Below are 17117 nucleotides of genomic sequence, written 5' to 3' on the forward strand. Positions count from 1 at the left end.
ACAAGATAATTTATTTTCAACATAGCGTTTGTATGTCTTTCTTCACCAGCAGATATCAAACACATCTTCACCAACGCTGTGTGTTTTAGAAAGACACATAATATTGATGTTTTGCATTAAAACAAAACATGTATTATGTGTCGAATAAAACACACAGCGTTGCAGTTTACTGCTTGCTGATGAAGATGCTATGCCGGCAGAGGCAGATGACAGCGCTTCAAAGGTGATGTCAAATTGGCGATGACAGATGACATACTAGGGACGCGCTCTTGCTAGTGAGGTGAAAGATCCATCGATATTCGGTAAGGTGACCCTCTTTTCATAGAGATATATAGGATTCATAGACAGCTTTCTTCACCAACGCTGTGTGTTTTATTCGACACATAATACATGTTTTGTTTTAATGCAAAACATCAATATTGCGTATAAATATTATTATTGCTAATTTTTACTTTGTATTTGTATTTTTTGTTGCTGTTACAAGAATAAATGATTTCTCTAGTTGGTAAATATTCAAAATGGTTGGTTGAGGCTCACGCATCACCATGATAATATGGTTGAATTTATCATTCCCATAGATGGCGCTATATAAAAAGTGTGGCATATAATAAGAATTTTTTAAGCTATTGCATAGCTTCTATCGCGGGCCTTGAGCACGGGGACCGAATCTAGAAATTCCGTAACGAAAAACCTCACGCTCCCCACGGGGACGGGCGCGGAGGTGTGGCTTGAAGGCATAGCATGCAATAGCTTTACCGCGGCAGTCCCCGAGTGACACACTTCTTTTGATTTTTTTTTTCTTTTTGTGGCTTTCAGAACAAAATCATCAGGTACTTGGCGACGAGCAATCGGTGCAGAATGGGTCCCCACAAGTGGTTGTCACTACCGATGTATCCGTGGTGGGAGTGGTATCAGATTAGTGCACTCGGTGTCACGGGACAGAGATAATATACAGCTGTGCCACCAGGATAGAGAGCAGTCGGTGAGTAGCTATCTGTGGCCAAACTGCTTGCTACTTGCCTGGCAGATATGGCTAAGAGCCATAAGGCCATTTGTACATTTAAATCAATTAAGATATTTATAAAATAATATAAACCCAATGTACAATCAAGAATAAATAAATAAATAAACAGACAAATAATAAAAATTGCTATTCTCATATTTCACTCCATTGATTATTAAACTATGATAAAAAACTTATTTCTTGATTTGAAATGGTTATGAAATTCTACATATTCACTTTCAAATCAAGAAACAATAAAAGTAATTACGCTTAAGCTGTAATAAAATAGACTTATTTCCTGATATGAAATGGTTATGAAATTCTACCCATTCATGTTCAAATCAAGAAATAATAAAATCGTCAATGAATGATTTCAGGGATGCAGTCAAAACATGAGTGCATATCAATACGCCACAATGGTGTGCAGCAAATACAAGGAGAGAGTTAGAAGACTGTCTGGTCTCGGCATGCAGATATCACCTGCCGTGGGTGAGTAGATAGCGGTAGTTTTCCAATTACAGCCCCCCTATGCAAGTGGCTTTCTGTTAGCGTAGCGTTCAATAGAATATACTACGAATGTATGAGATTGACGTAACCTGCTATTCTATTGAACGCTACGCTAACAGAAAGCCACTTGCATAGGGGGGCAGAGCATAATGCGACTCAGTGGAAATTGTATTCACATTTTAAATGTGAAATATAAAAAAGTCAATTAACTTTGATTATTTCGAAAAAACTACAATGAAACGAAAGCTTTAAAATTTTTTCCAACAATTAATAATATTAAGTACTAACGATAATATATAAACAAAACATTTTGATCAATGGCATCGATTGCACGCATCAATTCACGCGCATTACTTATTGTGCGAAGCGTTGCTGTAGTTGAAACATTTAACGTTAAGCATTATGCCGCATAGTGCTGTAATTGGAAAACGGGGAACATTTCTAAGTGATCCATGTTAACATAAACCAAACTGTGGATATTCTCATTCACAGAAAAGCTAATATTTACCTACAGGAAAAAAATTTGAGACGTTGTCATATTCATCAGACGCGTTTTTCCTTATATTTCTAACTTATTAATTTTTTATTCAGAGCACCCAGCCTATACATGCTTATGTGTTTGATTTATCATTTTTCTCTGAACTACTTACTTACGACGTAGGTACCTAACTTATTTCTATATTTTTCACACACAAAAGATCTTTTCTGTTACTAATAAACAAATAAATTTATCTATGTTTGTAACTTATCATTTACTAGCTTTCCGCCCGCGGCTTCGCCCGCTTTATCTAAAACAATAAATTATATACTAAGCCTTCCTCTTGAATATCTATTAAAAAAACCGCATCAAAATCCGTTGCGTAGTTTTAAAGATTTAAGCATACATATGGACATAGGGACAGAGAAAGCGACTTTGTTTTATACTGTGTAGTGATATTCTAACTTACTTATCATTTACCTACATCCTTACTCATTTATTCATTTTATTTATTTACGCAGAGGACCCAGACCGTCCATGTCGTGTCGCGTGTCAGGACGAACGAGTCCGACACCGGTTCTATCTGGTGAACGGGCGGGACGGGTGGCTCCCGCTCGGTGCTGCGTGCGGGAGACACAACGCGTCCTATTGTGTTAGCGGGAAGTGTCTGGTGAGTTTGTGTACTCTGCTAGAATTTTTGACGTGACAACGTCTTATAATTCGATAGCGCCGGCTGCACGCACAAAAAAACATGACTCATGCAGCGTTACCTCGCTCTGAGGCGTTCCGTGTAAGGCTTGAAATGCGAGCGAGAGCGCGAAACGAGCGACAAAGAAGCACAATCGGACGTTGTCACGTTCAACAGCTATCGTCAGTAAACCGACTTTACAGACAACCAATTTTTGAAGTGAAACTTCTTTATCGGGGTTGGAAAAAATTTAGTGTAAGGGCGGGGGCACACGATGCGTTGCGGCGGCGGTGCGGCGCCGGAGCGGTGTCGCTGCGTCGTCTTACATAGAAATATCTGTGGCATGTCACACGATGCGTTCCGGCGCCGCACCGGACTTGTAACCACCAAGACGAGGCGGGGAGGGGTGAATGCGGTGCGACGTCGGAGCGGCACCGCTCAGTTGTTTTGCGTCACAAGGAAGGACACGCTGTGCAACGCTGCTACGACGCCGCTGCGACATAACAACGTTACGGCGCCGCACCGCTCGTGTGCCCCCGCTCTAACATTTTTGCGTAACGCCGTACGCGTGACATTTTTGCGTTACGCCATACTCGTGACATTTTTAAGGTCATAAAGAAGTTTCACTTCTTACGTGTGTACTCTAGTACACGCATACATTTTTTTTTATTATAAGATATTATATTTGCATTACTTTTTATGCTTGTTAGTAAAGTAATTATTTAATATACCTTTTAAAAATAATTATTATTGTTTTCAGGAGTTCGGTCCAGACCACACGCCGGTCGCAGAATCTGTGTTCACATTACCCTTACTAGCGAGACACAGTTCTGTGTCCTCGAGACACAGACGCAGTTTACTACGAGACAGGATCACTGTGAAGGCCACACTTGACAGACAACAGATTGACGAAATTATCGCCAGACTTAATTTTACGAGTGAGTAATAATAAGCCTTTCTAGAGACACTTTTGTGTTGTAAAACCTAATTATACGAGTAAGTTACCAGGGATCAGAGATACTCAGACTATAAGCAGAAATAAAAAAATATATCGTTATTTCCTGACAAAAATACAGGTCTTCATCTTCAGTAGAAGAACCCAGTGCCTATACAGAGTGTCCCACCGTTGGTATACTAAGCTCAAATGAGGTTATAGTTTTTAGTACGTAAAAAATACTTATAAAATTCCAGACGCACTTTTTTTTAACAAATAGATGAATTTTTAAAACTCTATGTGTACACCCATAACAAGTAACTCGCCCAACTTTGCCACCCGCAAGTGAGCTATCGTTTAAGATTAATTTTACATATTAACGAAGCGGTATATGCTAAAGAAGAAAACATGGATTTAAAAGAAAAATTTTGCAAACAATTTTTGACGCAATTTTGTTCTCTAAGTATGTTTAACGTGATCAGTGTATGCAAATTGCAAACCTACAAGTCCCTTCGCGCTTAGAATACCGATAGTGGGACACCCTGTATATGTTTAAAATAGTCCGATAAACAGCTTAAAATATACAACTATATTTTAGAATATATTATGTAAAATTTCATTCAATATTATTAACGAGTTCTAAAACGTCTGGCGAAAGGTTCCATGCAATATTTTATATTATTGTGTTTTAATCCCTATCGTTTTTATCCAGTTTATTTTGACGTTCCATAGAACTCAATTCAATAATTTTCTCATACTTTCAGACAAAATCAACGAGCACTTCTCGTACCCAGAACAGATACCAGACAACATTCAAGTGGACTTCAACAATCCCATACACATTGCGCCAGAACAAACACTCCTGAATAAAATACCACGACCTACTTGGGATTGAATAATAATTAATTAAATTATTGTTTATATAAAAAAAAGTATACAGTAGAACATAGAATCTCCGCCTTTTTGAAGTCGGGTAAAATTTTAAAACAATCTTTAATAATTTGAGTTGCTTATTTATTTTGATGAAAGTTTTAATTCAAATGAGTCTACAAAATGAAGTGTAGTAAAAGTTGTATGATTATTAATAGGTAATCTTTTTAATTTGCTCTCTGATAAAAAAATACTATAATTATTCAATTCAATGAGTATGTATAATATTTTACAAATTAGTATTTTCAATACCTATACAAAAATGATTAAAAAATACTTAGTCATACCAATCTAAATTACAAGCAAGCAAAATAAGAAAAATAATTGAGTCCTTCACAAAGGTGCTAAAGGTTGTGTAAATCGGATGTGTCCGTATAGTCATACAAGACTGTACAATTATTGTGATTTTATATTTATTGCTAGTTGTAAGAAATGTTTATATTTTCCTATATTTTTAGAATAAATAATTTTTATATAATTTTGTGCTTTTTATTTCAACCCCAGTTTTTCCAAAGAAAGATTTAATATTACTTACGGTGTTATCTAGTAGAAAATTGTAACTAGTTTTTAAATGGAAAGTATTTCATGCAGAACTTTTGTAAGAAATCAGTTACATAGTAACAAATACATATAATTATAGCAGGTCAACAAGTCTGATAAAATAATTTGGGGATGTAAACACAATATTATGTAATATACTGTACATGATTTTAGAAGAACATTTAAATGGTTTGACGAAAGCTAAGTTGTGCCGAAATCTTCACGATTCCAAATTATGCCTAAGCCTTTTCTCATTTCGCCGTCCCCGGAGAATAAAATGATAACTGCCATTACCATAGTTTTATTGTTATGCCATATTTGAAACCTACGTTATACGTAGCCTAATATAATATCTATACAACTTTTTTTTTGTAATTTTTCTCCTGTAATCCACAAAGTTATAAGATATTACAATAATATTCACTGCTTTTTAAGGCTTCTCCCAGAACATATTCGTACTAGAAACCCAAACCCCTTATAGACATCAGTCAAATGCTAAGTACTAAGTTTTTAAATTTTAATTATCTAAATATCTTCAGTTCTGATAAAGTTATTAAAACTATTTTGAAACATAATAAAAGGTTAAAAAATTAGCTACCACCAATGGCTACCACTTAGCATTTTCTTATCTCTCTACGTCTATTGCTTGGCAAGTAAGTCAATTATTGGTTTTTTATTTTTCCTGAAAAGTTGTATTTGCAGTTATCATTATATTCTCCGGGGACGGTGATTTTATCTTTTCGAAATAAGAATGTTGCTTTTTTTTTTACTTTTTTACTAAAAAAATGTTTACCATAATATTATTATATGGACGAGGACGCCCTAAAAATTGCTTCCTCATGTAAGTATATTATGTATTTACTTTTTAAGGGTGTGTTTTCACAGAAAAAAATCGATAAGATAATCTAGATTCTAGAAGATGGTCTCATATGATAGTTAATTATCAATTAATAACCTGATTACTTGAGCGCTACTTGGTTTGCAAGGAAAATAAAACACAATTTCAATAGAAATAAATATATTATACTGAAATAACTACAAAAGTATCTTAGTTCACTTATAACTCCTAACATTTCTCATAGCCGACATCAGTTTAGCTGGATCAGTGAGGAACCATTGCCACAGTTTCCGAAGATTATGCTTATCGCCATTCTGAAAAAAAGAAGAATTCTTAAGTTATTCTTAATTTTATTTAAGATATAAATAAAATTTATTTGAATACTATTTATGTGGACATGCGAAAGTTTGTGATGATAGATGTATGTATGTTTGTCACGAAAATACTACTGGACGGGTTTGGATGAAACTTGAGCTATGGAAAAACTTGATTTTGCCGCCACATAAGTACCCTAACGCACGGTTTTTTTTTCGAATAACATCCCCAGGTACATGAGATGTTTTGTTTCTTTTTGCTTAGAAAAATACAAATTCGAAAAAATTCGGCTTTTCTACAACAGAGGGCGTTAATTTTCAATAGATATAACTTTGAACCTAAACAGTTAAACACATAGAAATGAGGTTTAAATTTGTTTTAAACGTGATAATAGGAAGGGTCGACTGTCATTCGTATTACTTGTAAATATTCTTAAATTTTAAGGAAAAACGGCATTATTTCTAAAAAATAATTACCGATGAAATGTTATTTCTTTATTAGTATAGCAGGATGAATTTCCGCAATGGGAAATGATGAAACACACTATGTTTACACACGCACGTCTCGAGAGCAACTGAATAGCGACGAACGCACTGGTGGCTTGGAAGTCACCTGAGTGGCGACAAGGTCACGCGTGCTTACGACTTCTAGTGTCTTGTTATTTAGATTTATATGATTGTGTCAAGTTGTTATTTAGAAATGCCGTACTTTTGATATAAAAAGATTTACCTTAACAGAACTAAACTGTCCACTAGTCACTACAACATTAGTGTCCACTAGCACCAACTCTTGCACCAAAGCGTGCACCATACTAGCAACATGCGTGTTGCAGCTGTTCGCTTGCTTGCTGCAACCGTCCCATATGTAGCGGCTCAGTGTTGCTTGTTGCTTTTTGCTAAATAAAAAATGTAGGATTGAACGTTAATATATGTTAAGAATTGACATAATTTTGTGGAATAATAATTTTAAATTAGTAATCTTTTAGTTATAATATTCTCCCGTCCTTAAAAACAACAACACACTGTGATATAAATTTACGAATTATCAATGTTCAATGAGGTTGTGTATTAAAGTGTGCATTATATTAAATGGAAGCTCTATAATAATTATAACTCCGAACTTAACAATTCCAATTGTAAAAATCAAAAACAACAAAATAACTTACAAGTGTTGTAAATCACTTTCCTTTCTCACCAACGCATCTATAATATTATCATTAGCTTCATATATACTTTTCTTCAAATCACAGTAAGCTGTAACCAAAATGGCTGCATCTTTCTCAACTCCTAATATAGAACATAGAGAGTTTAGGAGTGTGTTCGATAAGGCTATTTGTCTGTCTGTTTGTTCTTGCTCTGTGCATATGTCGTTCATTAATTGCTGGAATCAAATAAAATATTGTAAGGCCGCGTTTCCATCTGCAAGAAAACTTCCACGAGAAATGTCCGACAGTCTGTCTGACAGCAACTTGCAAGTCTACTTGCAGGTGGAAACGCGGAATTAGACTTGCAAGCTGCTGTCAGACAGACTGTCGGACATTTCTCGCGGAAGTTTTCTTGCAGATGGACAGGCGGCCTTATGATGTCAAATTTTTTATAGAACAAGTGACAAAGAAGTCTTGCAAAATTTTAATATTAATAGAGCTCCACAAATGATTTCTGTTAATACAAATTTTATAGAGAAGTATAGTTTTTAAATCATTGTGAAAAGTATAAATGAACAGTTACAATATATAAAAAAACAGGTTTGTACGGAATCCTCGGTGCACACGGAGTCCAACTCGTACTTGGCCGGTTTTATTTCTGAAGTTAGTGCATTCAGACAAACAATCCAACTTTATGGGCAGCGTAGGCCCAACAAATAATCGTCGATGCTTACTGCCATTACGAATAAATCCATACTATAATATTATAAATGCGAAAGTAACTCTGTCTGTTACTCAATCACGCCTTAACTACTGAACCAATTTGCATGAAATTTGGTATAGAGATATTTTGATACCCGAGAAAGGACATAGGCTACTTTTTACCCCGGGGTTAACTATGCGGGTTTTTCTTCGATTACGCGGGCGAAGCCGCGGGTGGAAAGCTAGTAAAAATCTATAATGACGGCAGATCATACACATATTAGGCCCTCTACACTATCGCGATTGCCTCTACTCGCCCAACGTGAAGAGGGCCCATAATATCTATACTAATATTATAAAGCTGAAGATTTTGTTTCTTTGAACGATAATCTGAGGAACTACTGGTCTGGTTTGAAAAATTATTTCCATGTTAGATAGCCCATTTATCGAGGAAGGCTATAGACTATATATCATCACGCTAAGACCTACAGGAGCGGAGCAATTCGGGTAAAACCGCAGGTCACAGCTAATATATAATATATGTATATAAATCTCGTGTCACAATGTTTGTCCTCAATGGACTCCTAAACCACTTAACCGATTATAATAAAATTCGCACACCATGTGCAGTTCGATCCAACTTGAGAGGTAGGATAGTTTAAACATGTAGGTACCACGGGCGAAGCCCGGGCGGACCGCTAGTATATAATATAACTTACAATCCTGCTAATCACAGCATCCTCCTCCTGCATCACAAAGCATCTGAGATGAGCGGCAAAGTGCAGCAATTCCTCAATAGAACCGAGTTCCCTTCGCAATGCACAGTATAACAGTCTATCTAGTGATAACGCTTGCTGCGTTATTGTGTGGAGGTACTTTAGATCTGACTGGATTTGCCTGAAAGAAGTTTTATCTTAATATATATAAATTATAAATCTCGTGTCACAATGTTTGTCCTCAATGGACTCCTAAACCACTTAACCGATTATAATAAAATTCGCACACCATGTGCAGTTCGATCCAATTTGAGAGATAGGATAGGTTTTATCCAGGAAATCCCACGGGAAAGGGAAAAATCAGCCCTTATAAGAATTTCAATTTATTCCAGTGTATCAAGGCATTAATAATAATTGTTAGTATTAAAAGAAAAAAGAAAAACACCTACAATCTAACGGCCAGCGCAGATTTAGCGATGGTCTCATCTGCCAAGTTTGTCCGTCTGTCCACCAGCTGTTTGGCCGCATCTTGCAACTGCTGGTCCAAAATTGATTCTTCTTGTTCAAGCAAATCTATTGCGCTTTGTGCTTCCATTGCGTATACTCTATGAAAATAATATTTAATGGTGAAAAAAATATTTTAGAAAATATTAAGATACTGTGTTTGTGTATGTTAAGTGTGTGTTAAGCTAAAAATTCTGCATCAATACAAGTTAAAAATATATGATTGAATTCATACATAAAAAAAAATGTATATATAATGTATAATTTACATACATGCCACTTAAAATTGCCACTTAAAATGCCACTTAAAATAAAATTAAAAAAAATAAATTTTGTAATTGTATTAACTTTCTGCTTTTATTTTTTGGTTGTTTGGAAGAAATTGCTGTTAAGCAATAAAGCCGCCAATTGCTTAGTATAATATCCTGATTTTGTCAAACTTTGTGTGTGCAATAAAGAGTATATAAATAAAAAATAAATAAATAAAATTGGCAAAATTAAGTCTTTCACAATGCCTTATAAACTTTTTATTAAATTAAACAATATAACATGGTTCTTAGCATATAACATTTTCGTTTAAAAATCTCCTTAAATTGTTATTTGAATAAACAGAAACATCCATTCATCATTCTTATAATACTTTTATTACTATATATTTATACTACTATTTATTATACTACTATTATTTATATATTAGAATAGCTCTGCCCCGCGGTTTTACCCGCATTGCTCCACTCTTATTGGTCTGAGCGAGATGGTATATAGCCTATAGCCTTCCTCGATAAATGGGCTATCTAACACCAAAATAATTTTTCAATCGGATCTGTAGTTCCTGAGATTAGCGCGTTCAAACAAACAAACTCTTCAGCTTTATTATATTAGTATAGATGACACTCACGTTATTTGACTGGGATGCACATTATTGTAATTAGCGACAAGGGCTAATTTCGCTTGCTCCCCACATAACTCCGCTTTTGTTTCCACATACGCCAATATAGCATCTAATAACCTGGAAATAAATAAATATTATAAAATTGGAATTTATTCACAAATATAATAAGTCCAATAATGAGATGCAAATCAAACTACTTCATAAATAACTATAGAAATAACTTAACTACAGTTTGATTTGCTATTTTTGCAACAAGAAATTCATAAAACTGTAATTTTATTTATCCATCAGGAGGCAAAGAATAGCTTTCATTTAAAAAACTTAGAGCCAGCGCGCACGAGCAACAATGTCTCCGCAACTATTTTGTCTCTCCCATCAATTTGTATGGGGAGTTGCGTCGCTACGTGCGCGCACTTTCATACTAGCCCATGGGTGGGAGAGACAAAATAGTTGCGGAGACAAAATAGTTGCGGAGACAAAGTTGCTCGTGCGCGCTAGCTCTTAGTAATCATTTAGCTGAGGTTTAATAAAGACAAGCAAACCGGGCGAACTCCGTTTTGCCACCAGATTTTCTTTGCTATAAACCTCTTACCTCACGGAGCCCGAGACCTTTCCAAAAAATGCAAAACCGTGGAAATCGGTTCGTGCGTTCTGGAGTTATAGCGTCAGAAAGGAAAACCCGACTTATTTTTATATAGTAGATTGACCTTTTTATGATTTTAAAAATACAGTCAACGATGGCTACATGGGGGTTGTTGTAACAACTTAAAAACTTGATAATTAGTTAAGTAAATTAAACCAAATAATAAAATAATGTTCAAGTCTACAAACCTATTCTCCATATTCTTAGCCTCAAGAAAATGAGCCGAGCGTAAATCTTCCTCCTTAATTATATCACTATGTTTCAGTTTTTTTGTGACATATAGATCAAAATGTGACCTAAACAGTGCTTGTGATTGACGGTATGGCTCAAAAGGACCATATGCAAGGAACCTTTTTGATATTTCCTGTAATAGGCGGAAACAAATTGAAAACTATTGGGAATTAAATGTCACAAAAATTTGATTGATTACTATTTGGTTGAAATCTTTCTGATATTTTTGCTATTTTCTTTCATTCCTATATGTGATTTCCAATTTGTAATTATATAGACACTAGCGGTCCACCCCGGCTTTGCCCATGGTACATATGAAAAATAGATGTTGGCCGATTCTCAAACTTACCCGATATGCACAGAAAATTTCATGAGAATCGGTCCAGCCGTTTTGGAGGAGTATGGTAACTAACATTGTGACACGGGAATTTTATAAATAAGATGGTATTTTTTGTGTTGGTGTTCATTAGCTTTGTTTTAACCAGCATTAAACATGATTTCAATGGATATACTCTATCTACATATAATATATCAGGTTCAGGTGTTTTCTGGTGTCCCAGCTCAAACGGATTCACAAAAAAATATACATTGATGTATTTTTATGATTTTTTTATTAGTATTCAGAATATAATAAGCACACATGCAAATAAATTACAGTAAATTTATGTTGTTCTACTGCATTGAATATTGTTGAATTTTATTTAACTATGCAATTTAAATTATGTAAAAATGTACCTTATCCCCATAACAATTCCCATACACATCGAGCGCTTCTCTGACAGTATCCATGACTTCACTGGTAATGCTCTCTACTTCCTCAGCAAGTCGGAGACAGTCCTGCGCCAGGGTGGCTCCATCCTCAGAGCATTGCTGTTCAGCCGCTCCCAGCTTTGTTGTTTCCTTGTGTAAACACTCTTTTGTGGACCTGAAATTAGTCTCATCAATGTACTATGTATATCTACGAAAGTTTCTTTCTAAAAATCGTAAAAGAAAAAGGCAAAGTTATTTATTAATTTACATATTATGTATTTTTTTATTATTAGCACAGTACATTTTCAATGTATGACTTCACTTCAGTAAAAAAGCACAAATTTCAGATTTATAAAGTTGTGAAGAAGAAAAAAGTGCATTCTTCATATTACTTTTCCATATCCAATTATAGTTTTAAATATATTTTAGTCTTTATAAGTTTTTGTTATTATGACTTGAACTTACTCATTGTGCCTAATCATATCCTTAATTGCTTCTTCCTGTTTCTCCAATAAATCCAATCGTTCTTTTTGCATTTTTATATCCAACTGTGCATCTTCAATAGCATTCAAGTTCCCTGGTAAGCAAATTCCTTCATATTCCTGCTGTATTTCTATTACTGCTTTCTCTAATTCTTCTATGGGCATAAGCATACCATTTCTTTCGAGTTCTAAATATCTGTAAATTAAAAAATCTTGAAGTTCGAAGAAATTATTGTTGAAGACTACTTGAATGTTTTGTCAGAAATTTTACGGAATACGAGAAGCTTATTATGTTAAAAACATTACCTGCATTCTTCACGGGCACTTAGTGCATTATTTGCATCTAAATTCTTATAAATCCACCTCAAAACCTCTGAAAAATCAGGATCGTTCAACATCCATTCAAAGGATTTATTGTATGTCTCTACACCTAAACTGTGTAAGAACGGAATAAAAGCATCATCAGTAATTTCATTTAATTGGTTCATTGTTGCTTGCAATTTGCAAATCGTTTTTTCTACACTTTAATGTAAATAATCCAGCTTTTTATATTTTTATGCGTGCAGGCTGCAGCGTGAACAACAAACGTTAAATTTCAAATTTCAATTCGAATTTCGAACTTCAACAAATTAAACGTCAAACCTACTTTTTTAAAGCTACGTCTGAGCATGGATACAAGTTTATTTGGTCCGTATTCAAAAAATGACTATAGAGTATATACTATAGACTATAGACTATAGAGTGTAAATCCTTAGTGTCTATAATCTATTTATCTATATCTCATTTAACGTGCACACGTGCACTACCTACTAGAGCAAATTTTTTATACTTTATATTAAAATAAAAGATAAAAGGATATTATTTTCTTGGAAATTTACCTCAAGATTTAATTATTTCTCTTTTTTCTGAAATAACTACCAGCTGTCTTTCTTTGTTTATAGCTTATTGGTTGTCATGTTTCCTTAGATCATTAAGTCATGTTTCTATTGAAATCTCTTACCATGCTCATAGATATTTTACTCACAGTTATTTTAATAATTAAATATAATAATACTTAAGAACACAATAATTATTAACTTCTTTTATTTTCTATCTACACAACAGTGGGTCTACACAACACCAACTTAGTTTGCGAAATAACACCAAACAACATAGGACATAGGTAATTGTTTCGACATAAGTTTGCTAGTAATGGTAGACTTCAAAATAATTGAAACAATAGTATTAAACATAATTGGATAACGGCTCGACACGCAAATTAAAAAAAAAACACGGCCTGTTTCTAATTATTATTAACATTGGATTAAGAAGACTTCACACTTACATATCACTAGTATGAAAATGATTTAAGTAACTACTTAATTACTTAAATCATTAAGTAATTAAGTAGATAAACGTATCTACAGCTTACGTCAATCTCAATTCTCATACATTCGTAGTCTATTCTATTGAACGCTACGCTAACAGAAAGCCACTTGACTAGGGGGGCTAAAGAGGATAATACCATAAACCTAGTAGGTACTAACCTAATAATAAAATTTTCATCAATAAGGATTCAAATGCAGGTAGTAAATAGCATAGTCAAATTTACCTCTAATCATTGTAGTATATATAGCCATAGGGACTACCGGATTATGCTTAAAAACATCTGAATAAACCAATTATTCAATAAATATGATGACGTACATACTTTTTCTTACGTCGCAAATAAACGCGTCTGTCATGTTAGTAATGAGGGCAATAAATTTTCTGATTTAACTTGACATAAAGAATGGAGGACCGAGGAAGAGTGTCCAATTATGCTATTAGCCAATTGCAGCCCCTCTGTTTTGGCATATCCTCGCTCTTGAACGGGCTGTAAGTTCAAGGCCACTATTGTCCAGTTGTATTGACGAATGTTTTTACGGTACGATACATTACCAAAAATATTGTTAGTAATGTTAGGAGTTTGTAGTTTCTACGCCTATTTCTATCAGTATCAGTATTTTGTCATATTATGAAAAAAAAAATGGAGTAAGGCTCTAATGGTGAATAGAATATTGGAAATTCTACCATAAACAAGTTATTTTTTTTTAGTTCATTCAAGCATGTTTTTCTCACTTGACACGTGCTTGGCACCCATTGTTTTCTAGTGCAAATAGCAACCGCTAATTGTCTATGCTCTAAAACTGACTAAACTCTAGAGTTTAGATTTATAGTTTACCAATGATTATTCATTGGTTACAGATAGTAATCTAAAGTTTTTTTGCTATCTTTGTACACAGCACATTTCTTATTTTAATTTTGCACGTTGTTGCCCACTGAACAAAGTAGGCAAGTAAGGCCAAGCGCGCACCACGATTTTAATTTTTGCGACACGATTTCAAAATCACGCTGTAGAAAATCGCAGAGAGTACGGTGCGCGCACAGCGATAATTTAATAGTGATCCTTACTCACTTTCATCATGGATTTCGTACAAGTTGCTTGTCTTTATTTACTACTTCGGAGGATAAGAAGAAAAAAAAAAGAAAATTCGTCAATATTGGACTCATCCTTTGACAGCAGATAGAATTTTCAAAGGTTTCTTTTATCAGAAATACAATGAACTTCGGATGTTAATCCCAAAAATTTTCTTTGGCTATTATAGAATGAAAATTCCGAAATACAATGAACTTCGGATGTATCCCAAAAAATTCTTTGGCTATTATAGAATGAAAATTCCGCCAAAAAGGCTGCCCTTTGTGTTTTTTTTTTTATTATTGTTACCTTTATGTATATTTTGTTTCATGCACAATAAAGTGTTAAATAAATAAATAAATAAATTCAAACTTTTGACAGATTACTGTACAAACAGTACCTATACCACTACGATGTTGACTGTTGGACAGACGAAACACAAGTGAAGTGCCGGCCGGGCCCGAGTGTGCGATTTTATTATCGCAGTGCGCGCGGTACCATACAAATTCATATTATGCATTTCATTTTCGCGACAATCGCGTCGCGAGCAGTCGCAGCAAAATGTGACAAATCACAATTTTAAAATCGCTGTGATTATTTTAATCGCATGTGCGCGCATTGTCATAGTAACTCTTACGTTGTATTTCTGCGATAAAATAATCACGCTGCAGAAAGTCGTGGTGCGCGCTAGCTCTAACAGTTATACCATAACCATATTACATTTTATGACATGATAGTCCAGAATAACGCAATATTACATGATTGCATGTAATATAACACGCCACGTGCAATTGATATAACCTCCTAAGGACCAATGGCCTCATATAAGTACATAAACACTATCACCATTACAACCCAAAGCACCAAAAAGTTTTAACTAAATTACCAACCACCGTCCTCATCCGATGACAAAATCGAAAATTCGAAATATCTTAAAAAATACCGCGCTTTTCTGCCTTTGATCACTGTGTAACGCGATTGGCTGAATTGAACTATTAGGTTTGGTAGGTAAATGGGTTATCCAATCACAGAATTTTAAAATACTTTAGTTAAAGTTTTTAAAATGGCTGGTCAACGTAACAGAGGTAAGTTAAATCGTTAATTATCATATTAATCTCTCACTTGATTTTCATTTGGTATTGAAAAATAAATAGTAAAAACAGTACAGGAACGTATTTTAATTAAATTTAACGAAACAATTCATATTGTATTTTTTAAATTCACGGATAATTTTTATGTGATCATGTGAGAACATTGGTCGTTACTTACAACATTATTTTCATTTTTTTTGTACTCAGTTGAAGACATTGGTAGTCAATGACTATAAAACATTTAATTAGTTAATAATTTATTTTGTTGTTTTACAGTAATTTTGAGTATAATTGTCCTGTTTTATGATTATAATTTATTTAAACTGTCAACAGGAATTACTATTGCAATCAAAATAAACAGTTATCTTCCTTATTTTTTCAGTTATTCGTGACGATAATATCATCGATTTCCTAGCCGACTGACGGAGATTTTATTTCTAGTGATGAAGACTTAGGAGACCCACCATTTGTTTCCAAATCGATTTTTAGTTAGCTCATTGATATTTCAAGTTCCTAATATTGTACTTCCAATGTTTTTATTTCTTTTTTTAACATATGTTCAGATAGTTTAGATATTTTATTACCTAATATGTAGTAAACTTACACATTTAGAATTTAAGAAAAACTGTTTTTAATTCTTTTGTATACTTTTTAGAGGTTATTGTATGATCTCATATGTTATAACATAAGTAAATAAAAAAATCTACAAGTAAAACCTTATTTTAATAAAAAAATTTTTGGATTCACTTAGGTCTGATGTGATCACATGGGAACAAAATAAATCGAGTTTTTTTTTTCAGAAATGTATTCTATAAGCTATATTTTACACAGATAAAAAATCTCACAAGTAAATTTTAACTCTAACAATAAAAAAAACAAAAAAATACCATTGGGTGGCAGGTCTGTTGTATTTTTATGTACTCAGGTGAGAACAATGGGTGGTAATGCAGAATAGGATTTTTTTAGCTTGGTCCTTAGGAGGATAAAACTCGACCATTACGTTACATAAAATGGTAATAGAGACAAATGGATATGAAGATGAATTAGTGGTCCACAGGCGTTATGTCGGCAAAAAAATCTTTTAAAAAGTATATATAAGATCCGCTATATTTCATTTAGGTATATTACCACATTACGGATTATAGGCATAGGAATGTCATATTTATACACAAAATCCACAAAATAATAGTTTTTAGTAAGCCCCTAAATTAATACCTACAAATCATTAATCCTCCGAAATGAGAAACCATTGGAAAAGACCACAGTGGTTATAAATCTTGTGTAGTCAGTAG

At 34.0% G+C, this 17117-nt stretch overlaps 2 protein-coding genes across 2 annotated transcripts in view; one reads left to right on the forward strand and one right to left on the reverse strand.

Moving 5' to 3' along the window:
* LOC149481446 (A disintegrin and metalloproteinase with thrombospondin motifs adt-1-like) overlaps positions 1–5020 on the forward strand; it is a 47234-nt gene extending 42214 nt beyond the window's left edge. The window contains exons 14-18 of the mRNA XM_089705000.1: positions 817–982; positions 1381–1492; positions 2510–2658; positions 3437–3614; positions 4375–5020. Of these exons, the coding sequence (XP_089561126.1) occupies positions 817–982; positions 1381–1492; positions 2510–2658; positions 3437–3614; positions 4375–4505 (736 nt within the window). The 3' untranslated portion in view covers positions 4506–5020. The remainder of the gene's footprint in view (positions 1–816; positions 983–1380; positions 1493–2509; positions 2659–3436; positions 3615–4374) is intronic.
* A 1095-nt stretch (positions 5021–6115) lies between these two features.
* On the reverse strand, positions 6116–12986 carry dgt3 (dim gamma-tubulin 3). The gene is made up of 10 exons (XM_089704972.1): positions 12604–12986; positions 12281–12493; positions 11801–11990; positions 11023–11198; positions 10198–10308; positions 9245–9400; positions 8799–8976; positions 7399–7613; positions 6963–7128; positions 6116–6232 (listed from the first exon to the last, which is right to left on the reverse strand). Exons 1-10 carry the CDS (start codon positions 12783–12785, stop codon positions 6134–6136), a joined length of 1686 nt encoding a protein of 561 aa, XP_089561098.1. The 5' UTR covers positions 12786–12986; the 3' UTR covers positions 6116–6133.
* Positions 12987–17117: the final 4131 nt, after the last annotated feature.

The sequence above is a fragment of the Colias philodice genome, chromosome 16 (assembly GCF_061535455.1).
Source record: "Colias philodice isolate Cphi_HAF_F1 chromosome 16, ilColPhil1 Martin Lab GWU primary, whole genome shotgun sequence".
Lineage (NCBI taxonomy): Eukaryota > Metazoa > Arthropoda > Insecta > Lepidoptera > Pieridae > Colias > Colias philodice.

What these genes read in the sequence shown, in the direction of transcription:
- dgt3 (XM_089704972.1), bottom strand. Translation starts at nt 12,785, where the DNA reads ATGAACCAATTAAATGAAATTACTGATGATGCTTTTATTCCGTTCTTA. An exon ending in GATATGATTAGGCACAATGA is followed by an intron (nt 11,991 to 12,280) that starts GTAAGTTCAAGT and finishes GACTAATTTCAG; the next exon opens with GTCCACAAAAGAGTGTTTAC. An exon ending in GGAATTGTTATGGGGATAAG is followed by an intron (nt 11,199 to 11,800) that starts GTACATTTTTAC and finishes CGCCTATTACAG; the next exon opens with GAAATATCAAAAAGGTTCCT.